Source organism: Agrilus planipennis, unplaced genomic scaffold (assembly GCF_000699045.2).
Source record: "Agrilus planipennis isolate EAB-ADULT unplaced genomic scaffold, Apla_2.0 scaffold36, whole genome shotgun sequence".
In the NCBI taxonomy this organism is placed as follows: Eukaryota; Metazoa; Arthropoda; class Insecta; order Coleoptera; family Buprestidae; genus Agrilus; species Agrilus planipennis.
This window is the reverse complement of record NW_020438956.1, coordinates 1566832-1593611: the sequence shown is the minus strand read 5'-3', so window position 1 is coordinate 1593611 and position 26780 is coordinate 1566832. Positions and strand designations below refer to the sequence as shown.

Genomic DNA, 26780 nt, shown 5'->3' with positions numbered 1-26780 from the left:
AGGAGATCGGGCTGAAACTATAGCTACAAGCTATCCAAGGATGGTACTATAGAATGTCACCTCAAGGTAGGCCTAGTGGCGTCATCTCTTGGTTAGGCCGGAAACTTATCAATCCACCCTCGTATATCCTGCATATATTTTACGCGGGAACAAATGAAGCTCTTTTTCACCAAAATTGATAGCTTCTCACGACGTGCGTAAAGTGAAATGCCGCGTTCGTTTTAGATTGTTTTGAAAAATACCTCCCAATTCCAAATGGAATTAATTAAATTGCAGAATAACAAATTAGAAATTAATAGCTAACGTAAGACAAAATCATTTCTTGATGATAATACTAATCCAACGGTTAACAACTCTAGATTCTGTACACAACAACGTATGTTTGAGGTTTGAGCGCCACCCCTATTTTTTGTTATAGGAAGGAACATGTTTTTTCTTGATATCGATAAAGATTTTCAATAATATCTGGACTCCACCTAAAACTAATTGCCGACCCTGTTTAATTTATTTTTGGCCTGCTTTTGGAGGGGTTTTGGAATGCATAGTGTGAAAATTCCCGATTAAAGGAATTCGAATTACCAGAGTTCTAATAGGTACTGTATATATATGTACTACCTTATGAGGAGATAAGAAGCCGAAAAATCGCAAATATACTTGTACTGTAAATAACAATTTTTATACAGTTTTTCTTTAATGTTGTATAATGTTTATTAGTAGATTAGTAATAAAAACGCAGCCGTAAAAGTAGGTATGCACACAATTGGAAAATAAATGGGCCAAAGTTACTTACATGTTCGTAAAACATCTATCAGCAGTACTTCCTAGTGAAAAAGTGTAACTAAGATTAAAGAAGATGATCTTTAAATGCAGAACCATTGACGAGTAATTGGTGAAACCAAAGAAAGCCATGTACAACCTGAAAGGAAAACGACAATTTGTTTAATAAATGAGTGTAAGAGTATTAATAAATGAGATTATACAGAATTAGTTATTAACGTTATTCGAAATCCGTTCGATTGACAATAATTATTATTAATTGATATCAGAATTAATAAGTAAATATTGGTAGTCAACTTAATAAAAATTAGGACAATTAAGTTGGTCCCGAGCAAATAAATAATTTGTATAATTATGGTCTTTAGGGTATATTAACTTCATCGTAAGTCAGATAGGTTAGTAGGACACTTTCTCAGACATGAAAGACTAATTAGAGACATATTAGAAGCAGAAACAGGAGTTAAGAGGAGTAGAGGTATACCTATATACTCCTCACAAATACTTAAGGAAGTGGGATGTTCTAGTTTTAGGGAAATACGAAGATTAGCTCAGGATAGGAAGGAGTGGAGGTGCGTGTCCAACCAGTCTTAAGACTGACGACTTTATGACGATGATGATGATGGATTAAACTTATCCAACTATTTATGTATTTGCGCTAGTACTTTTTATAAAATCGTATAATAAAATACATATTTCTAGGATATTGCAAAATTACCGAAACTACATAAAAAAATACGTTACATTGTCTGCTGAATTTAAAAAGCCTATTAGCTACACGATATTTCTATAACAATAAATCAAATTCGTATTTTATCATTGGCAGAGTTTTTAAAAAATCATATAACATTCCTGATTAACAGTCCTTCCTAAGTAAAGTAGAAACCAATATTCCAATAAATCAAATTCATTGTTTGTGGGAACGTATTTCCTTTAATGCTTGTGATGGTTTATTATTTAGCCCCTGGGATGTTTTGGTGTTTTAAACGAACTGATTATTCAGCTGGTTATAGACCGAAATTTTCAAATATTTTATTATCCATAATGACCAATTATACCGAATATAATTATTAGGGATATGTTGTACCTGGATTATTATTAACGTGGAATATAATCATATTTTGTTTTGCTGGAGGGCTGGTTTACGAACAAAGCTTTGTGAGGACGTTGTTTTCAAAGGGAAATAAAAAATTAAATTTTAAAGTCACTTTTTAGAATCGGTGCCCATTAACAAATTGAACTACGTGCGTATTTTTATGTTAGTACATTTAAATTTCTGTTTTTTCGTTTGCTACATTTTGTAGAATAAACAACAAATTCTGTTGAAGCCCTGGACCATTCTGTTTTATTCCATTAAAATGCATTAAGCATTTATTCTATTGTATATTAATCAACCGGTAACAATTTTTGAAAGACTGATTAAAGATTAAATTTTTCATTTTCTTTGTTTGTCAAAAATGAAGCTAGAAAATAAAGTCACAGTCAGAACCCGCTTGTAGTTAGAACGCGTTTTCTCCAGTTAAAACTAATTTATGCATATTGCTTTTGTTACAACTATAATTACTTAGTTATAACTAGAATTTACTGCTAAACATATTTGAATTTTATGTATAACTAACTATACATGTTACCAGGGCTTTTGTGGGTGAAAAGGTGGAAAGGGATTGGACACCTTGCAGGGTCATTTAAAATTTAAATACTTTAAGTCAATTTACAGTGATTAAAAAATACATAAAGGAATATAAACAAACAGTACAAACAAGCTCTCTTCAGTCATCCTCATCATCAATATCACAGATAAAAAATAGAAGTCCAAATATAGGCAGTGTACCGCCATCTGGTGGATATTTGCCGCTACTGAAGTATTTCAAAATTTTACTAAAGTATATTGTTGTTACTGCTGTTAAAACCAGAAAAGACCTAAATCGAGATAGACAATCGGAAGTAGTAGATAATGAGTTTTAGTTTGGTGTTGTTTCATGTTCGACCATGAGGTTTACAAAACAGGAACTGGGTGTGGCCCACCGTTCGCATGCCCCCGCCCCTGTATATTACCATTTATACCATATTGTTATCATTCCTAGCTTCTACGTGACTTCTTCATTGATAGATTTATACGTATTCCTATATCGTTAATAATGCTTTATTTATTTTGTTTATTTTTAAATTTCATATTGATCACTTTTATTCTGCAATCTAATGATAACATTTTGAATATGGACCACGTCTAGCATGGAAGATAGAAGGACCAAGAGGAACCAAATTTTTTAGGCAAAGCCAGCGGGCATTCGTAGAAATGAAACACAATTGCGGTAACTGAATTAATTATAAATTTAATGAAGCACATACTATAGGAAATAAATAGAGATTGTTCTACAGTTCCGAAGAATACCTTTTTAATTGAAAAATCAATTAATTTAGCGTATTGACGAAATTGAGACTCAATCAACGACTATTTTCGCGTACAACAATTTTTGGCTGTTAATTAGCAACAACGATCGGAACGAAACGCGTTAAAGTAATTAGACAGAGCGTCACAATTTGTAAATTCCCGAGAGTGAACAGCCGGAGCCATGGAAGTTACCACCTCAACAATACGTTCGGCAAAAAGCAGATCAAAATTATCATGGCCGCGCAGGAATTTCCCGAGGGAAATCCCAAAATCAATAGTCATGTTCTTCAATTGACCAGACTTTCTGTCAATGATTTTGAATTATCGCCATTTTCCAATCCGCCTGGATAATTCGTCTTCTTCATTAATTTGTCAGCCGTATACATAAATATTTTGATGCAATGCGAGACGTAGTATTTAAATCAGCGAAATAACTCCATTTAAAAACAAGAGTAATGGACGTTCTACTCCCCCGTACTTTGTATTTCCCAAGGGACGTCTTGCTTTTTAAGTCTTTTGTGCTTTCCATTCATTCATTCCATATCCATTTTCTATTCACGCTTCGCTACTTGTCGCAGTGTCGCCTTGGAATTGCCAAAAAAGCTCCAACTCAACAGTGGAACGAATTATGTTATCATCGGGGATTTATAAGATATAAGCAAAACAAGAGTTACCTAAAATGAGCCCATTATAAGGGACCTTATACAATATATCATTAAATAAATATTAGACGTTGGTGAATGTTACACACACAACACTAACTAGAACTTTTATCTTCAATCTGAAAACTTCAAAGAAAACCTTTTATTTTTCTACCCATTAGCCCGTTTGTAAATGTCTCCTTACTCGTAGGTAATACTTGGAAGAGGAAACTTTTGAAATTTCCCAGATAACAAATTCCTTTGAATCGAAACTAGGAACTGTATTGAAAATTTGATAGAATATCATCTCTCTGAATAAGAAAAATAGAAAATGGTTACCTAGCAAGACTTATATATATCTTACTAACCTATATGAGACATTACTTCTTACAATTACAGTACAATATGACCTTTTTCCAACTATTGCGTTACGATTAGTGATTTATATTCACTAAAGAAACTTAAAAGTTACAACCATACAGTTAATGTTCAACCCCAGCACCATGTAATTTTAAAATCTACTTAGTTTTGACTTTTTGTATAGAGAATCCATTTCATCACAACTTGAACACAACGCCAAAATTTCTCAGTAGATATGCATTTTATTGTGAGCGAGCGCCTCGTGCAGCGATCGATACCGCGAGACATTTGTAACTTTGATGTTGAGGCAACACAAAACTGCGCGATAAAAGAAAGTGATGAGAGTCATACCGGAAACATTCAAAAACTGTGTATAAACGTCTACTGATCACAATAGTATGAGAATTTTTAGGGTTCCGTACCAAAGGGTAAAACTCTATTACTAAGACTCCGCTGTTTGTCTGTCTGTCACCAGGCTGTTTCTCATGACAATTGAAATTTTTACAGATGAAGTATTTCTGTTGCCGCTATAACAACAAATACTAAAAATATAATAAAATAAATATTTACATACAACAAACGTGATTTTTTGCTCGTTTTTGCTCGATATTGACAACGGCAACAGGTAGACGCTTGAAATATTCACAGAATATTGAGGTATATTATTATAGATAATCGTATGGAACCTTTCGTGCGCGAGTCCAATTAGCAATTGACCGGTTTTTATAAATGATATCTACCGTCGATTTTCTTTATGTAAATCTAACATTTTGTGAACGACAATTGTACCACTGGATTTTTGAGTAGAACTTAATGTTGTTTTCGTGAAATTACTATTGAAATTGCGTAGTCTAAAATTCAAAAGAAAACATAAAGAAAATCTTCCTGTTCTTCATCTGTTCTTGATTATGATAAAGATTATAAACGAGCAGTGAGAAGCAGTTTAATTATTAGAGAGCTTTTCTAATACAAACTATATATTATCACTATACATGTAATAGCGCTCCAAAATGCATTTCTAAAATCCCCAAGGGAACATTATAACTAATTAAACGCTTTTCTTTTTTGTATCAGCTCGAGCTTTTATCTAATGAAAAAGCAGTAAACGTAAAATTTAAAGTGTAAAAAGAGAGAGCGCCGCACGATCAGCATGTTCTAGAATGAAAAGAAGATAGTGGGCTTTTATCAGAAGTGACATTTTTTTATTTCCCTTACGCCCTAATTTATAGTGCAATGAGTGCTAGGCAACTTTAAAGTAAAGGTATACAGGGTTACTTGGAAGTAGCGGATAACCTTTTAAACACGTGAGGAAGATCTCAGGGCCATTTCCATTTATCATTAAAAATATGAGTATGAAAATTCAATTTTATGATTCCATCATCAACGGTTTTCTAGGCATAGCCACCATCACATCTTATCCATGTGCCTACAGGGCAATACGCTCAGTACGTCGAAAAATTGGTGATATTTAAGTAAAAATTCCGATTAAACGGTAACATCCTGAATATCGAAAATAGGCTCAAGGTGTTCTTTAATTAATCGTCTTAAATACCTACAGAAAATCCCAGGACCATTTCCATTTATTAGTGCAAATATGATTATGAAAATTTAACTTTATGATTCCGTCAGCGGCCCCTTAGTCCCCACCATATCTTATCTAAGTGCCTAAAGGACAATACGTTCAACACATTAAAATATTGGTGATTTTTATTTAAAAATTTCCGATTAAACGACAACATTCTGGATATTGAAAATAAATTTAAGACAAAATTTCGTCCATTAATTAGACGTCTTAATAGGCAGGTAATTGGATATGGACTGGATTCAAAATGGCATTATAAACCTACTTTCGTAACAGCTTTATAGGTGTTTTGCACACGCCAATCTTTTTATTCTAGATAAATGTTTTCCTGAAATTCTGTTTATTATGTTTGCTGATCATATAGGAACATACGTTGAGTTAACAGCTTTCCTGTATGCATACGTAATTAAAACATTTTTAAAACATTCCAATTTTATTTCGCCGACACCAAGAGACAAATTTCTAAAAAAGTATCGCGAATTTGGCATTTCCGCGGGTTACGTATATTCGATTTTCGATTTTTTTGTGGCGTTATGTTGGTACTCTCACTTATACCGACAAATTCAGCCATGTTGAATGTTCAATTAATTTTTGACAGCTGCCTTGCTTGCTCTTGTTTTGGCTTGTCACCCATTTTCGGCTTTCCAAAATATGGATGAAAAATCTGTATCAAAAACAAAATTAAGTGCGTGATCGCATTCCGAATGTTGATCGTAGCACATGATGAAGCTACCTTGGACCGAAGCAACGTTTATCGGTAGTACAAAAGGTTCTCAGAGGGCTGAAAATATTGAAAATAGTATTGGCCAATCGTCGAATCACCGTTAGAAAAGTTGCTGAGGACCTAAACATGTCGATTGGCTCCTGCCATTCGATTTTTACCAATGATTTGGACATGAGACGGGTCGCCGTCGCCACCAAAAAAACAACGCATTAACACTGTTAAGAAGCGGTTGGACTCTGTCCGCGACGACCCAAATTTCCTCCAAGTTAAGTCGAATGTGAAGGTTTTGCTTAAAATTTTTTTCAATTGCAGGGACGGGACGTGGTGCATCATGAATAATTTTTGAAAAAACACAAAATTCGTGGTACTTTTTGAACAGGCCTCGTTTAAATAAATCGATCTTAAATACAGTCATAGCTGCAAAAATCGATTTAACTAACTAGCAATAAATTGACCTTTATAAACGTTGAATCGAACCGAATATCGTAACCTTGACATTTCTGAGTAACTTTAACCAACTAGGTACATACATTACTTAATTAGAAGCGAAATAAAACTATAATAACGAGTAGCGTTTAATAAATTGTGCGTTTAATCGGATCATATATTTTTCTCGCTGCCAATAAGGAGGGTAGAGGAAACATGACAGGGCGATATTAATACTTTTGCTCTTCGGAATTCATTTAACGTGAAATCATTTTCCTTCTAGAATCTTACCATAATAAATCGCTTACACAATCCTTCTCCTGCCCTAGAAATTAATTACAACACAAAAACGCCGAAGACGCTTTTGTGCTTTTCGATTTCATTCGCATTACTGGAATTGTTATCATTTCAAGTCATTGTTCCCGATTTCTATGTGCATTTAACCGGGAAAAATAAAATGAAAAATTTCGTTTCATTATAAATATAAATAGGATCTTAATGTTCCTTCAGAATATCTACTGTTTAAAAAATCGGTTGTCTGTAAAGTCGGTTTAGTGACGATAGTTGAACGTGACAACGTTATAAGAAAATACTGATGGAATGGTTTCATTTTTCAAAAGAAAATTTTAATTTTATTTGTTTGATAGATATTTTGTATGGATATAGAGAAGGAGGTAAATGGAAATGTATTATTGTATAGCAGCTGTCCACGCGGACGCATCGCTCACTCAAGTAGGAGAGAGACAGATGTCGAACGCTTCCGAACGCGGAGGCCGATTGTGCCTTTTTGTCGCTCGTTCCGCGCTCTCGCTTGCACTTCAAGCCTTAAATGCAACGCCTCAGAACGAGGTAACGCCGCATGAGTCATGTTTTTTCGTGCGTGCATCGAATTATAAGACGTTGTCACGTCAAAAAATAAAAACTATTAAACAAACTCGTTCAAAATACCTATTATGAAAAAAATCATACGACAATATACATATTATAAGGTCGGTTAAAGTTACATTACTACTGAAAATTTCAGTTTGCGTAGAAAAAAGAATGAGAACTCATTCGGAAGAAGGAAGATGTAATAAACGCTAGAAAACTACGACAATTTGTGGCTTGGAGCTAAAATAGCCAATGTCAAAATCTTCACATTCGAGAAAATTACATTAAAGTTGTTATTAAAAATACTTTAGTTACAGATTAAATGGAGTTCAAACTTTACTTAACAAGTTTGGTGTAGTTGGGGTTTGATGCAGGACGAGAGCATGATAGTAGCAACAGTTTTTCCTCTTTAATTTGAGGGTATCTGTATTGGTTAAAATTAGTTAAAAAATTAGAACATATATTGTTTTCAAAATATTTGAAACTTTTGTAAACTTTTATCCATTAACTTAAACTGATGTGAATAAATCCATAATTACATTGACTACCATTTACGGATTAGTTGGTTTACTCAAAACAGCAAAATACTGATATTGACCTTTTAATTCCAAACCACAGAAGTACATTATATACGTTTTTCTGCTATTTCTTAGCAGTTAAACTTATATCAATCCTTAATTCCAATTTCACAGCTTAATATATATATAGTTATTCACATTTAATTCTTAATTTCCTTTTAAAGTTTAAAAAGCTAGAAATGCGTTGTAATTTTAAGAAAATCCGCAGCTTGCAGCTTTGAGGGAAAACTTTAATTAGTCTGTTTCTCTTAGAAATATAGGACTTAAAACGGATTAGTTGAAATTACTTTTATGTAACAAGTCGTAAAAAAGCCACTCTTAAGTTTCATTTTTTTTTCTAAGATTTATTTAAAGGAATTTACGTCAGTTAATTAAGTTTGTTCTCTCCTTTAGGATTAGTTACAGACGTAGAAGCAACTAGTTTTATTCAAATGATAGAAACTAATTTTAATTAAATTGAAAATATTAGAGCCAAATTGGAATCGAGAATAAGGTACAGTAAAAGCCAGGCAGATTAATAAACAAAACAATGACGTTTTTATAGAGAATATACTAAAATTTTACATTCATCCATGAGCATTGTGAATGATGCAATTTAGGATTCCGAATATTTGTATTTGTTGTTGATGTGTAGTGCACAGAACACTTTCAGGGTGGAGATGTATTACATGAAAGAGAAGAAATGACCATAACATACGTAATGTACCCTTGTTCTATATTAGACAAACGAACTACATCGACGACTCCTGAAGATGTCTTGTGCGACCGGGAACGAAACGTCTACAAGATATCTATTTCTATCAGGTATTAAAACTGAATTACAAGAAACTTTCATAACAAATATATATCTAGATCAAAAACTCAATCATTTAAAATAAGAGGAGATAGTCAAATTTCAAACGCTTCTAAATCGGACTGAGATTGGATCACTAAAATGTGAAATGACACACTTGCTTCGGTTGGACATAAAATTGTGGATGATGGTAATAGGTATCTATATGTCTTTAGTACGTAACAAATTGCACATTAATGCCACAATAATAGAAAAGGCTTTCTTTAATATTTTCTTATAACAAAAGTAAAATAGAAGTAGTGCATCATTACTTAATATGGGTTGGACACATACCTTTTTCTGTTTCTTATTAGGTACCACATCTCAAAAACATTTTACTTTTTCTGCAGCGCCCATATTTCACGGCCATGTTTCACACCCATACTCCAAAAATACACCCTTAATAAACATTTCGAATTAAGGAATGAAAATATATATAAAGGTAGAGACAGTTTTGAAAGTTCCTTGAAAAATGAAATCAGTGTAGAGGTAAAATACTTCAATGTGCGTCTGAACGTCATCAACTTTTTGTATTNATATGTAAAAAGCTCCCTATAAACTTAATGTTTCACGCATCAGGCGTAGGTACGCTCGTAGCTCGCAATATAAAACGCTTTTCGACGTAAAAATGAACATTTCAACCTTTACAGCGTACACTAATTAGTTCCTCGTACAAACCAGACAAACATAAAAGGATTAGTTACAGACGTAGAAGCAACTAGTTTTATTCAAATGATAGAAACTAATTTTAATTAAATTGAAAATATTAGAGCCAAATTGGAATCGAGAATAAGGTACAGTAAAAGCCAGGCAGATTAATAAACAAAACAATGACGTTTTTATAGAGAATATACTAAAATTTTACATTCATCCATGAGCATTGTGAATGATGCAATTTAGGATTCCGAATATTTGTATTTGTTGTTGATGTGTAGTGCACAGAACACTTTCAGGGTGGAGATGTATTACATGAAAGAGAAGAAATGACCATAACATACGTAATGTACCCTTGTTCTATATTAGACAAACGAACTACATCGACGACTCCTGAAGATGTCTTGTGCGACCGGGAACGAAACGTCTACAAGATATCTATTTCTATCAGGTATTAAAACTGAATTACAAGAAACTTTCATAACAAATATATATCTAGATCAAAAACTCAATCATTTAAAATAAGAGGAGATAGTCAAATTTCAAACGCTTCTAAATCGGACTGAGATTGGATCACTAAAATGTGAAATGACACACTTGCTTCGGTTGGACATAAAATTGTGGATGATGGTAATAGGTATCTATATGTCTTTAGTACGTAACAAATTGCACATTAATGCCACAATAATAGAAAAGGCTTTCTTTAATATTTTCTTATAACAAAAGTAAAATAGAAGTAGTGCATCATTACTTAATATGGGTTGGACACATACCTTTTTCTGTTTCTTATTAGGTACCACATCTCAAAAACATTTTACTTTTTCTGCAGCGCCCATATTTCACGGCCATGTTTCACACCCATACTCCAAAAATACACCCTTAATAAACATTTCGAATTAAGGAATGAAAATATATATAAAGGTAGAGACAGTTTTGAAAGTTCCTTGAAAAATGAAATCAGTGTAGAGGTAAAATACTTCAATGTGCGTCTGAACGTCATCAACTTTTTGTATTTTCTTGGTTCGTGTATAAAACAGTAGACTACGTATGCCTATCTGCTATCTACTTTATATTTCAACATCAAATGTGCCCAGGAAATGGGTCAAGAAACCTTTTCTCTATAACTCAAGACGCATACACACACACGGAGTCTACAATTGAAAAAAACTTACAAAAAGGAATGTTACAACGTTTAAAGAATCTCTGGCGGCTACACTAGCGGTGATTTTTTACCTTACCACCCAACGTAGTCAAACTTTCTACTCCTTTAAAAAATCATATTCAAATGTCTACTAAAATTGTGCCATTGTCATTCACAACTAATAGTTTCTTTTTTAGAACCCAGAAATTTCTTGTTCCTGGTTTAGTAAGAAAATTAAATACTAACATGTTTGTACGGCCAAGTACGAATTGGGAATCCGTACCCGTAGGGATGCAAATTAGTACGTCCATCTCGGGAATCGTATAACTACAATATTGCAACTAAAAAAATAATACTCTACGATGTAATTAAAAAACTTAAAGAATAATAAGGCGCCAGGTATAAGTAGGATACAGGCGGAAATTATAAAACATGCAGGACAAGAGGTTAGAAATCCTATGTTTAAGTTAGTTAATCACATTTACGAGATGGGAAAAGTCCCAGAGGATTACAAACGGAACGTGGTGGTAACCATACCTAAAAAAAGAGCCGCGGATAGATGGAAGACATTTAGAACAATTAGCTTAACTTCCCATGCGTCAAAAAAGTAGAATTGTATAGAGGAGGATGCAAAAAAGAGCGGAAGAACTATTAGGGGAAAAATTTGAGTTTCAAGAATCTGGGTTGTTCTAGTTTTAGGGAAATGCGAAGATTAGCTCAGGATAAGAAGTCCTAGGACTGACAACCTTGAAATGATATGATGATGATGATGTAATTAAAAATTTACGGTTTTCAGATTATTCCTTTTACTTGTGTTATAAGACATTGATTCTTGCCAAATTTCATGATTTTCGGTTAACTGGAAGTATCATATATATATATATAAATTTTTTGAATCCCTTGTGAATTTCAAAATATGCGGCATAAACGGTCGTATCTTGATTGCATTGACTTTTTTAACAACTCCAAGATATTGCAGACATGAGTATTTAATATCAATTTCAACTTGATACCTTCACGCATTTCTGTGAAAGAGGGACCGACAGGCAGATGAACAACGACAAATAATTGAGGTACAAAAACCTTTTTATAAGTTATATGAAACAGTAAAAATACAAATAACAAAAGTAGATGAATTTAGGTAAATTTCAATCGAAATTTTACCTTTTAAAGGGATTGTAGAGGCATTAAACTGGTCACATTTATTACAGCAAGATCAGAATTTTCTAGAAGATATCATTTTGGGCTACGGCTGTGGATCAAAAACGACCCCGTTAGTCAACGAAAAGATAAATGACCATTGAATAAAGGCTGTGGGACTCGAAATAAATTTTGGGAAATTAATTTTCAACCACGTTTTACAATAAGGACCGAAAGAGAGAATGAATGGCGTTCGACCCTCGACATTATGTGAATTACGCAACCACTTTTGCGACTAGAATAATAAAGAAAAACACAAATCGATTGTTTTTAACGAGCAAATAATTTTTTTAAAGCCCGCGCGAATGGACCTTTTATAATGAAGTTTTGTAAATTCCCAGTGGGTTGGCATGCATGCATATGTAAAAAGCTCCCTATAAACTTAATGTTTCACGCATCAGGCGTAGGTACGCTCGTAGCTCGCAATATAAAACGCTTTTCGACGTAAAAATGAACATTTCAAACTTTACAGCGTACACTAATTAGTTCCTCGTACAAACCAGACAAACATAAACGAAACCGTAGGTACCACACACTATGAACTCGCATACTTGAAAAACTGTGAATTCAACATATATATATGTACTTCTTCAAAATAACGGTTCTGTTTATTATTACGCTATGTATGTATGTATGTATGTATGTATACATAACCATTCGTCCGCGTTATACCAAGCCATTCATGCCATGCCTATACAGAATACACCACTCTCCTACTGGTTACTATTTTTCCATTGAAATCACGGAAAAAATTATGCATTTCCCAGTAGACTGTCGCATATTTTTTAGTACATTCATGCAATGAATACGGGTCTGGTAGTATAGAAATCATTATTTTGTTAAAAAACCGGGTCATTAAAACAACACATACAATCTAGATTTTAATAAGCAAGACTGTTATTGTAAGTTTTCATCTTAACTTTCAGCTATATTTAGAAATACGGTTTCTATAAAAAGCTTCCGATGTAGTTTTTAGTAATGATACCTAATACTTAGTTATACTAGCGATGTGACTTTCAGTTTGACCGGCGCAAAGTAGAAAAGAACAGCACTAGGCCAGAAAAGGAAGAAGACAACTCTCGGCCAAACTCTTAACCGATGAGGAGCGTATAATCCGTACAGTACTGCACGGAAAAATTGACCATTTTATCCACTACAATTGCATTGCTCAAATGTGCTGTTATTGGTATCAATTACTACTGAAAATATCAACGAGATGTTTATTTATATTTAAAGACATATTAAAGGCTTTAACGCTTGTTTTCGACTCGCACTACTATTCATGATTGAAGAGGCAGGTAGGTACTGTATGAAAAAGTATGTTTAATGAACAAGAGTCGAGAGTGTAATGAGCTTTTTTCTCCCTACCAACGATTTTGCCAGCGCGCATCCAAGACACTGGAAGGGGCACATCGCTAGAGAAAGTAAATGAAGTATAGTAATACAGTCTTTAGGAATCTCCGAAAATGTAAACGCTTATTTATGAAATTAATCGGATCAACAGGTAAATTAGTCTTACATAATTAAGTCAATCTAATAGACTCTAAATTAAACCTACCAACCGCCGTTTTTACTCAATTCGATGCTAATCTACGGATTTCCCAAAAACTAGAACAGCCCCCCTTTACTTCTGTTTCTGCTTCTAGTATGCCTCTGGTTAACTTTTCACGTCTCAAAAGATGTCCGACCATCCTATCTATATATATTTTTCCTTATTAACTTATTTAGCACCCTTGTTCTCTTACTCTTTCTAATACCATTTCAGTCCATGCACATCATAAACGCTTTTTTTATTTCTCGTGGAGAAAGCAGTCCATGTTTTCACACTCATTCAAAGTCCTATTCCAGACATACACATTTAACAATCCTTTTCGAATTTGTAAATTAAAAGCACAGAATTATTTATTTTTGTTAAAGAGACTTGAACTTGCGCTGTTTTTTGTTTTATGCCTCTATTGCCTTTTCCATTTCGAGTTACTTTGTACCCAATTCAGCATTAGTTCTAACCCTACTTTCGGCTGCCTTATATACCAATATTTTCAAATTGAAATTCCTAGCGGTTAATATTAAATATTAATTTGAAAATTAACCAGATCAACAGGTAAATCAGTCATGTATAATTGAGTCAATTTAGACTCTAAATTAAAACTAAAGCGCGCTCAGTCTGCATTTACTGATGTTAGTATTTCAAAGGCAAAACAAAGAATATCTTTTTATGGCTAACAACTTTTCTTGTGAATCTCAATAAACTGTTCAGGTATTGATAACGTTCCTTGAGGTATAAATAACACCTGCTCTTAAGTCCAATAGAGAACAAGCTCCATAAACTGTATAATTTTTCATTCCTCGCACTTCATCAATCACAGAATGTCAAAAATACTTATTTACTTACGAAGCAGCATTCAAGAATGGACTTTACTCTTTATTTGATCAAAATATGTATGGAACGTACCAATAAGTTTATATAAGGTTGCAGGAAATTCGTATTAAAATAATATCAAAACTACCTATGACGTGTGCTGATGAGATCTAAAAACTTCGAAATTGCAATGTAGACATATAGACCAGTAACTTTAGATTTAAAAAGGACTTCCATTTTTATCGTTAATCGGTTAAAAAAAATGGCTACTAATTTTTTAAAACATGAAAACCTAATTTTACTGGACTACTAATACATCTAGTGATTCCGATAAATTCGAGAAAAGTACGAAAATAATAAAAAGTAGTAGGTATTGGCAATTGCATTTATATGTGCTCTCTGTTGTATGTAATTTATTTCGGCAATATAGACGGCTCTATAGGTCCACTGATTTAGTTCATTAATTCTCGATCATTAATTCCCATTTCTCGTATTTCAGGACGGTATTCCAATGGAGGGTGGAACGATTTCAGTGAGTGCCGACGGCAACACAACTACAAGCACTCTTTGGTTCACACCACAAGCATCAGACGATGGTCTGGTGCTGTCGTGTCGGGCGGCGAATCAAATGGTGCCCCACAGCGAACTGAGAGACTCCTGGATGCTCAAAGTCCTTTACCCTCCAAAGATAATATTGCACCTGGGACATGGCCTGCAACCTTCGAGCATTCGTGAAGGGGTCGACGTTTACTTTGAGTGCCAAATCATCGCCAATCCCAAGGTATATATTACTATAAAAAAACAATTTTGTGGTTTTATGAAACCACGATCCAAGTGAAACTTGAAACTTAACTGTAAATTTTCGGAAAATTATTCTATTTAGATGCGCGTCTACTTGAGAACCTCCTCCTTTTTTTTCGTCGGTTAAAAATTGTAAATCTTTTACTTTCTTTATTATTTATTACTGGAAGAATAAATCTACTAACCCGTATGCCTACCACAAGGAAAAGAAAGATATCCTGATATTTATCTTTATCTGCTAGCTGCAGGTAACGAAAACTGCTGGTAGTTTATAAAATTTGTGCATCTATCTCTTTCTCTACTCTCTTAAATTAAATCAGTAGAATTTGTACTGATTTTTTCAGTAATTCGGATAGCAACTGACAAAACAGTAATTTTTGACGTAAATTTAAAAGTCGCATAAGGGAGATGCATGCGTCCAGCATATTGTTTCTGATAACCAACAAAAGGCCTCACGTTTGTGTTAACCGGTAAGTGTTCAAATAACAAATTATTTCACAGTGTATAATAAACATTATTATGCAATTATATACTTCAATTTACCTGATTTATTACATAGCAAATATATGTAAATTGAAATAATATGAACTAAATCCAGTATAGGTTATAACCTAAAACAATCAGTACATGTTCAATAATGAAATATTAAAATTATTGATTTATTCAGTATAACAGTCACTGTTGTTTTCAGTGCTTTTAAAAATTACTGCTTGACTCAATAGATTTTTACTGTTTTACAGTCGTATGATTGGCACTGTGAGTCAGTCAATTTTCACTGAAAATCAGTCATTTTTCACTGTTTTAATTTAAGAGAGTATTTAAACAGTTTGTAGGGTCGTCAGTCCTAAGACTGGTTGGACACGTACCTCCACTCTTTCCTATCCTAAGCTAAACTTCGCATTTCCCTAAAACTAGAATAGCTCACATGTTTAACTATTTGCGAACAGTAATGTAATCTAGGTCTACCTCTACCCCTCCTAACTCCTGTTTCTGCCTTTAATATGTGTCTGACTAGACCTTCATGCCTGAGAAGGTGTCTTACCAACCTATCTCGCCTATTTTTTATTGACTTCCATAGAGTCTTCTGCTCTCCTATTCTTTCTAATACCTCTTCATTTCTTACCTTTTCTATCCACGTAATCCTCATCATCCGCCTATAACACCATTTATTACTATACTACCGATTACTATAAATCTTAAATAAATTACAATAGCTTTGACAAGAAGACGATAAAATATCATCATCATAAGCACACAGAAATTCACTAAATTATTTAATATTTGTCCAGAATGGATATTCATCTACTAAATCTTGATCTTTGTACACTTATTTGGAATAATGATTCTTCTACGGTTATGTTTACATTAATTTTCTAATAAAAGTCAACCATATTGGAAAACAAACAAAAAGCAATAAATATACTATTTACCCAATCTCCTTTGACTTTCTTGAACTGTAAATGTAAAAATAGATTGCTATTTTTGGACCTACGTTTAATTTACTTAATTAAACAGGTACAAAATGAAATTCTTTACAAAAAAACATTAACTAGAATGAAGTTTATCAAGAATCACTCTTCAGTATTATGAATACTGACTAATTTTATAAATCTTCGTGTAATTAATGTAACCATTAATGCAAACGTTGTCACACTTCGTTCATCTAACCCAAAACTACACTATCCCCTTCGTAATATACGAACGAACCCTAGGTGGATACAAAAATGATTACGATCTTCACTATGATTATACATATTCCTTGTTGTATTTTTCCACTATCTAGAGTTTAACATTAACGCAATAAATTCTAGTCTCCGCCAAGTTCTTACAAGAGGAAAAAGAATAAAGTAAGCAACTCCTTGTAGCGTAGCGAACGCAACTTACTAGTTTGAAATAATATAGACGTGCCCTCTTAAATCATAGTCACCCTTCAGTCCCATGGGCACATAAAGTAAATTAAATGCAGTTTCACGATTCGAATACAAAAAGCACATTCGCAAAGTAATTCGCGAGTAACAGGCGCACGTTATCTAATTTACCTTTTAATGTGGTACTTTATCAAGAGATGTTAGGGCGTTAATGAGCTAATTAATATCTCTAAAGTTACGTGGCGAACTTCGACAACAATGTTTCAAGCTGCTAAGAACCGTTCCTCAATTAGCGTTATTGACACTGCCGCTAAATAGCTTTCATCTTTATGCCATAATACAAAACCCTTTTACCCCATGGTGATGGCATCTTAGGATGCCCTAAAACGTTTAGAGAAAACAACGTCGAAATGATGATGGAAATGAGTACAAACAAAAGGGCGAAAATTTACCGGGTAGGTACATAGTTTCTTTTAATATTACAAGAATTAAGTAAACTACTGAAATATAAAACCTTCTCTCTCATCAAATTATATATATAGGGTGTCCCAGTTATAATAATTAATATTTATACCACAGATTCCTACGGACATTTGGAACATAAAATGTTATAACACTTTTGACTTTTGAAACAAAATAAAAAATTATAAAATTATAACAGTTTTGATGCCGGCCCTGCACAATCGCAAATTAACTACGATTATCAGCTGATCGTAGAAAAATTCACCTTCAGTTTTTGGGTAATGCTATTGTTTATGTTTGGTATTAAGTTACGGATCAGCCGAAGAAAATGCACCCGCGTTAAGGCCTATTAGACGACTGAACATGTTAGAAAAACTACGTATCTATCACAATTGAAAATCTCATGATCGTAAGCTGAAGTAGACCTAATGTGGTCTATGACGTCGAGTATTGTGCTATTTTAAATAGAAAATAAATTATAACGACTACGGAATAGTTAGAAGCGGTGCACAAACAACCCTCACCACCCAGCGTTTGGTAAAGGTTTTGTAACATAACGTACTAGTATACAAAAACAAATATATGTGTTATGGTTGTAAAAGTTGAGACAAGATGCAGACCTACTTTGACCAATCACATGTGTTAAACTGCTCATTCTGACGTTAGTTTTGCCTAGCAGGGCTCATTAACCCCACGTGGAGTAATACAAGGGTGTGTCCAGAAGGACCAATTTTGGTTATTTTGTTTTCATTAAATGTAAAAAGCTAAATATTGATATAACCTCGTATAATTACACTGCTGGAAGTGACTGGAATAAATACGGGATCTTTGAATTTACTCACCGATGCTCTAATCACTAAGCTATGAGAGATAACTGCATCAACCTCTCGTAGCTTAATGATCAGAGCAAGGTGCGTAAAGCCAAGGGTCCCGAGTTCGATTCCCGGCGAGAGTGTAACAGCAGCGACAAAAATTTTCTCTCATTAATTTGAGATAACTTATAGTGGAAAAAATTGAGAATTAATTTTCAATAAATCAATTAATATTATATACCAATATTTATGATTTCTTTTTATTTGTTATGCATCAAGTACCTATACATACATAAATTGATAACTAGCATTTCAGCTACAGTTTTATTTTCTCATCTATTTCCACCTTCATTTTCTAGCTGAGATAATCGACGGATAATGACCGAAGAAAATTTCAAAGCAAGTGCGACGCTCTCTGGCCGAACGTTTCCGATAATTTATGAGTTAAAAGCACCGTAGCTCATTGTTTTCGCACTCTTTACCTCTCTTCTACATTAGTTTTCCCGCCAGACGTCTAGACGAATTAATTAAAATAATGGAGATAAAACTTCGGTTTTCTCTGTTTATTTTCCCTAAACTTAATTAAATACATTATTTCAAGAAGGACGTGGTTGCACTTTTTTGTACTCTTTTCAGCAACTTCTCGTAAAAACAAAAACGGGATGATAGAATTAACTATACAAACCATGTTTCTAACAACGTTCGGGAAACAGAAGTTTTCGGTACTACATGTCTTGCACTTTCGCCTTTTTTTGTATCTACCTGTATATAGGTACCTTTGGTTGTCAAAAACAAACTTAACATAACCGTTGAATTTAATATGTAAAAATAAATAGAATACTCAAAAGTTGACACACTTAGGTAAAATGTGCTGATGATATCGTTTGGTCCCAAAAAAAATAAATTATTGTAATCGCACGTATCAGACGTCATCACAAGCGACTTATAAATGCTTTGAAAACTATTTGCCCGCATGGTACATTTTGTCGCCCGCATGTTTCAAATGCTCCAATCCAATCTAACATATGTATATTGCTAGTGACAATCTCAGACGATTTCTTCAAGATTCCAACAATTTTAACAATGTGTGGATGGTTCTGACATCAGATAAATAATGTAAAGTAAAGAAGTAATTAAAATATTATTTTCTACTTTTTAGTTTAAGTTTGCACATGCAGGTATAGTCTTGAGGTCGATTTTTTTTTTAAACTATTTTTTAATGTTTGGTTTGATTAAATTTTTTGTTTTTGAGTACCAGACGTATATATTTAAATAGTTTTAAAAAATATATAAAACATGCGTCCCAATAAAATATATCTATGGGTTGCTCTTTTTCTGGGATCCCATCATCAGATCTTCACTTGGTGCCAATGAAACTACCTAGGAAGTATACCCTTTTAAATAAAAAAGAAATTTCTCGAATCGGTCCAGGTGGTTTAAAAAAAATGGTTAATTAGGGCACTCTTCAAAATTTAAACTATTTCAAATTTCAATGGTGTAGCAAAGGGGGGGGGGGCAAGTTGTAAACTATTGTGGTCATACTTTTTTAGTTATTAGAAAGCTATCCCATACACTATGTATAAGTAGCAGCTGCAAATTTTAGGTAGAATTGAAAATTCCACCCTCTCCCTAAGAAAAAATCGTTAGTACGCTTATGACAGCGCTTGTGATAAAACAAAAACAAAAAAGCAGTTTTCAAAGAGGACAATGACTTTTTAACACACCTGGAATGACATTTACCTAGAAGATATTCCGCAAATAGCTCAATTTATCTGCAGTGCATTACTTTATCGATTTCGTATTTTGTAGAGAAATTCGCTACCTGTGTTAGCAATAAACATAATAGCCAGTCTCGCGGGTCTAGGTGAGTGGAACGTCATCCCCTTGTAGTTTTAACACGGTACCTACTCTCATATTATTTGTATCTGTAGGTGAAGCAAACACCTCGATGCTGTTTCGGTAATATCCCAGTACGATTCGGCACGAACGCCACGGAACTGTTCTGAACTTTCGAGAGGAAACCCTATTCCGTTTCGTTGGAAAGCTCACGCTCAGCAAATAACTTAATTTGACGCCGAGCAAGCCATTCCGTTGTCGCAGGCGTGAGCGGCTTCTACAGAAGCTGCTGCTGCATGCAATTATACCCTAATTTTCACGAAATATAATGTTTAGCTTTGTAAATTGATTATTAGAAATTTGTGATTAGGGAAAACTCGTTCTTTGATGCATATTCTACGTAACTCGACAATAATGAAACTGAAGTCAACTTGAATAAGATTTAAAAGAAAACAACTGGACAAGGGACAGACGAATTCATGCACCAAGGTTTTTGTACAAATTTGTATGTGCCGTAGGTATGTAAATACAATAGTTAATCCACCACGGAAATTAAGTCTCGAAGATTTTTCCTGCTTTTTCCGAGTATGTCATAAATTTCTCCCAAAATTAGTCCTCAAAATGCATAATTACAATATGACAATTAAAAAACTATTTTTGTTGCAGTCCTTATTAGGATAGAAACTAAGAATACCAAAAATGCATACATTTCTTTTGAAATGAAACTTCTATATAGACGAGGTATTACGATTTTTTGTCACCAAAAAAGCGCTACGGTTGCGTGGAGGGGGTAGTGTGGTAAGAGGCGCCAGTGGCATAAGGAGAGAAAGGCTGGCGGCGGCGGAGAGCGAGGAGTCCGCTAGAGTACCGGCGGCGTGTGCTGTGCTCAGCTGTTGTTTTCTTACCTCTGTTCTCCACGTGGCTGGGCATCATTACCTCTATTTGCGGTCTGTGTAAAAACGAAATCATAATTTGCAGTAAACCTGTGAAAACGAAATGTGTGTTGGGACATATAGTAGAAGTAAAACTTTAACGGACAATTGGAAAAACGAATGACAACGGACAAGTGGAAAAACAAACGACAACGGACAAGTGGAAAAACGAATGGCAACGGGAAAGTGGAATTAACAATCTGCCCGTAAAACATGAAATTTACACACTAATTAGTGTAATATTACTCCTATTTCTTTATTACTGCCCGCTGCAATTCCTACCTGACATCTCTTTTCTATGTTTACGATATTTCCTACAATGTCTGTCGTGTCGTCATTAAAATTAGGTGTTCTATTGGCAACCGCTTTAGTCTTTATAGTAAGTTGAAAGAAAAAAGTAAATGCGACAGTTTCATTGGGAACTATGCCAATTTTGAACGTCGCAACTATAGGCGATATATTATGTAAAAAGCTTTCTCGCGGGAAGTATCTGGAGAGACGGAATGCCTCAACCAGAAGAATATTTTTAATGGACATTACAGAACACCTACCATTATTAGCTACTCCTTGAACGCGAAATAAACCACATATCAGACAATAAAGTGGACGATTGTTCGTTCGTCCGTTACAAAGGGCAACCCATTCTATTTTGATGTGTCGTGCCTTTGATGTATGACAGTGAAACATTGCTTCAAATAAGGGTAAACGACGACCTGCTACGCGAAAGATGGATGATCTTTAGGGCCGCGTTGAATGGCTAACAATACGTGAGCAATGGTTAAAAGAAGCAGAACGGACTATAAAAATATTATTTTCTCGGAAATTGGATGTACACGTACCTGACGTTGCGCTTTTTGTCCACTTATCAAGCTAACCGAAAATTCTCGAGTCAGAGTGGAATAGTAAATCATAGAAATCAAATTAATCCAACGATTCAGAACACTGACCTTTTAGGAACTCAAAATTATACTGATTGTTTAGATAAATAAAAGAAATCCGGTAAGAAAATCCTTTTTCAACTGCTATGGTAAATACAAACCACTCATTAATCTTCCCAGTACAAAACAGAAAGCAGTCAAAGCAATTGTTCTGACGAAACTATTCCCATACTTTCAAGACAATTTAGCACAATGAATACACACAATCGAATATGACATTTTTCCCAAACGATTCTGTTTTTGCTTTTATTTGAATCTTAATATCGTTTCCGGATTTTTCTTTGAAAATTCAATTATGAAATTGTTTATTATTATTGGTTAATCCGTAAATTAACATGGCTTATGTTATAACGAAATAGGGTAAGATCCCAGAGCCTCCAGACATGTACTTTGAACGTATACTTCTAACTTGATCTGATCGATGACCAATTTGCAGATATCAGGTGCTGATAGTACGTAAAAACATTACTCGCTTTTCTAAAAGTCTGAGTGCTGATTTTTACATAATCTTTCGCAGAATACTGTTAAAAATTAATCATTAATACTGTCCGACAGGCGGTAATTACTGCCAGACGCCTCAGATAGCAAAAAAACCGTAATTTTATTCTCCATTTTAAATGTGATACTTGGAGAACTACATCAATACTTTTTGTAAGTAGCTAGACCAATTGTAGGGATCACGCATTCCCCACACAAATATCGCTATGTGTGTTATAGAACCATCTATCGTATATTCATAGACATAAAAATTTGGGTTTCTATTTGAAAAGGTACATATTCACTTCCTATCCTAATACATTTTTTGGAACATTCAGTTAGCTTCAATAAAAAGTTTTAACTTTATTTAAAAAGATCAGTTGATACTGCATCACTTCTTCATCGCTTGAAAACTTTTATTCCAACTTTGAGAATAAATACTAACCGCCGAAAGCCTGGTTAGAACTGTAAAGTGGATAATATAAAATATGGAAGTCCACTTTGTCCAAGACTTCTTTTAACGCCTTTATGTTTATAAGTTATCATCCGAATCTCTTCTGGGTCTTAAAAGACTTTGGCCATGATTGAAACACATTGAATTTCTTAGGGGTGGTGTGCTTTATGTCACTGCATAGAGTCCTACTTGGACTCAGGTTCACAAGGATGAACCCATGTTTCATACCCAGTAACAATTCGACTCAATACTCTATCCTTGTCTTCACCATAGAGTTTCAATAATATGCGAAGACACTCCACGTATTGTTGTTTTTGACGCGACGACGACCTGGCGTGAGTAATTTAGATACACACCGTATACTTCGTTTACTTTCTGTAGCGATGTGACCTTCAGTTTTACCGGCGCAAAGTAGAAAAGAACAGCACTAGGCCAGAAAAGGAAGGAAACAACTCTCGGTCAAACTCTTAACCGGTAGTGAGCGTATAATCCGTACAGTACTGCACTGAAAAATTGACCATTTTATCCACTATAATTGCATTGCTCAAATGTGCTGTTATTGGTACCATTTACTACTGAAAATATCAACGAGATATTTATTTATATTTGAAGACATATTAAAGGCTTTAACGCTTGTTTTCGACTCGCACTACTATTCATGATTGAACAAAACTNTTGTCGGGTACTGTATGAAAAAGAATGAGTCGAGAGTATAATGAGCTTTTTTCTCCCTACCTACGATTTTGCCAGCGCGCATCCACTGGAAGGGGCACATCGCTAAAGAAAGTAAATAAAGTATACCTTGACTTTAGTCATGTCAAGATAATAGTGAATAATTTAAAAAATAGATCTATTTGATACTCTGTAATATCTGTTATTTTTCGACTGTTTGGACGATTTCTAGAATGGATCCGTCTTGTTAAAAAAACTATGTCACCTTCAAATAATAATGGTTTTACTCGGACAAGATCCTCGAAAATGGATACTATCTCTCCCATCATTGTTTAAACTGGGTTTTCTTATTCAGTAGATATTTCCCGACTAAGTTGCTAATTCATTTAAGGCCATAATAAACTCAATTAAATGTTATTCTTATATTAAAGCGAGTTGAGTGCAGCTACATAAGACTCTAATTCAATTTTCAGTCATCCAAAATCTCAATATTTGTTATCCACTTCTCTTATATGCGTAACGAATACTTAATAGAATTAATTTAGTTAGTAAAATTTACTTTTACTTCAGGTACACGCGTCTGCTTATGTGTTCATCGGTAAGTATGTCACGCAAACGTACTTGCTTCATCCTTTTTCTTTTTTATCAACATGCAGAGGAAATGAAACGATCAATTGCACCTGCACAACGGAAATGCATAGCAACAGGGACGGGAAGGTGGATTTTCATCGAACTTATCTTACCGTACATTTTACTGCTTTTTCGTTCACCTTGACATTTCAGTTGATATGGTACCAACCTAATGGAACTGCTGCATTTGTGGAATCTAAGGGAGGATATCGTGCGCGAAATTGTCGAAAGCCGATTTTTTATTAAAAGAGGACTCTCGTTCTCACTCGGCTGCGTTGCTCTGAGAAAACTCTATTACACAAAGAGGATTGCCTTTCAGCGCTATTTACCTTTCTTACAGTGAAAAAGATGCATCGATTGTTTTCTTTACAGAGAGGTAGCGCCACCTAATCTGTTAGGGTGTTCTTGACGGAAAGGAAATTACCTTTACTGCTTCTCTAGGTAGGTACTAACGAAAACAAAAAAAAAAAGTGTACCTATTCTTCGTGAAAATTTACTTTCAATTACGAGCAGCCGAACACTAAATACAAAGAAAACCGAAGTAATACATAAATTCTTAAACAATTTCCGTTTATTTTTCTTTTAGAAGTGTTTTTAATAATTAATTGTAGTATCCTTTATTTTCCATTTTTGTAAAATTTGTTTCATTCATTTGAAACCAAACTTTTGTTTAATTCTGAACTAACGATTTTTGTTTACTAATTGAATTTGTTTTTGGAATATCAAAACAACTGACTAACTGAATAACATTCACTAAGGTATTTAAACTTTTTTCTGCCATTAATCAATATGTATTTTTTGAAATGCAAATCAAGAATATTGGGAAAGGACGTAGCGTGAGCACGTGAAGTAAATAACTAAATATACTCCACCTTTATGAAGAGAAGTAAACGGTAAGCGTTTCTGTATGGTAAATGTTTACCTACTTGATCATGTTGACAATATAAATGTGAATAAACCTACGATAAAATAGATACCTGTCAGCACCTGTACCTACAAACACACCAAACTTAATTTATATTCTTAATAGCATAAATATCTAAAACCTATTTTGTGATATCAACGTATTTTACTACATTTAATGATTTAGTTACTATTTAAACGTAACGTAACTGCTCCTACATAATTAATGGCCATTAGCCTTCCGAGCGATTACCATTGATTTGTAATACAGGGTTAACAGTAAATCTTAAGACTTAAGGGGTAGATACATATGTATATCGCTTCTCGATTTCGTCGGTTTGTTTCTCCGTAACATCATTCTTATTCAGTTCATTATAAGAACGATTTTAATCAATTTTTCAAAAACCATTTATCACAACGTTACCTCCTTTTAGTGTTTTGCATTGTTGCCAAAGTAAACAAAAGAAACCTACGTCAAACTCCATCAAAAAGTAAAGGAACTCCATCCAAAATTTTCGCTAATTGATTGGCAATTTCTGAGAAATATCATTTTAAACTTATTAGCACAGTTATAATTAAAATAAAACACTTATTATATGACAGTGAGAATAATAAAAAATATGGTAATTCATAGATTCTTTAATTTTTTTAGTTATTACCACGATTGCCAGCTATATTTCCCCAAAATTTATTTTGTTGGTACTTTTAGCCTAACTCTTACGAATTTTAAATTGGCATGACAAAATTTATCTAATATTTCCATTACTATAAGACCTTGCTTCAATTCACAAAGCCTTTCATTCATTCATTTTGACTCCTAGTAGTTTTCAAGTTTTTAGCGATCAATTACCAAAGTTCCTTTTGTCTATGGGATTGAATTAATGAAGTCCTCTTCTGCCATGTTCGATCGAAAGCTTCAGAACAATTTAGATGCCTTTTGTTTTTATACGATTGTGGACTGAATTAGACATCTGAACGAGGCACTGATATCAACTAGATGACTTAAGGTACAATTTTAAACTTCCGAATTGACGAATTTCAAGGTTCACCATTGATTACACATATTTCATTTCTCATTTTACGAAAAGCATTGTGTAGCACAAAATGAATTCTCACATCCAGAAATTTTGCATTAGGGGAATATAAAATTTAGGTATATTTTTATGTAATGCATTTTTCGAAAGAGTTTTAAGTATTAAAATGATTAAAAAAATTAAAATAAAAACAAAAATTCTTGGATGCTAAACAGATGTTATAGGAAGATTATGAAGACTTACTGGAAGGAGTGAAAAAAAAAGAAAGGGCACTTCGGACTATAGTCATTTGCTGCGTTTTGAACACGCCCTAGTGAAGTTAGGCAAAGTGCAAAGAGATAACCGAATAATAGTGACCGCGGTATAGCGGTTAGAGGTTCTCTAGATCTCTAGATATGCAAAAGGTCAGGGTCGGCTTTATAACTGCC

The 26780-nt window shown here is 33.9% G+C and overlaps 1 protein-coding gene and 1 long non-coding RNA gene across 2 annotated transcripts in view; one reads left to right on the top strand and one right to left on the bottom strand.

Moving 5' to 3' along the window:
* LOC108738703 (nephrin-like) overlaps positions 1 to 26780 on the top strand; it is a 335427-nt gene that overhangs the window by 203640 nt on the left and 105007 nt on the right. The window contains exon 3 of the mRNA XM_018472237.1: positions 15033 to 15314. Coding sequence (XP_018327739.1) covers positions 15033 to 15314 — 282 coding nt within the window. The remainder of the gene's footprint in view (positions 1 to 15032; positions 15315 to 26780) is intronic.
* Positions 797 to 26780, bottom strand: part of LOC108738704 — a 107646-nt gene continuing 81662 nt past the window's right edge. Inside the window, exon 3 of the long non-coding RNA XR_001938021.1 lies at positions 797 to 916. This is a non-coding gene — a long non-coding RNA (uncharacterized LOC108738704). The remainder of the gene's footprint in view (positions 917 to 26780) is intronic.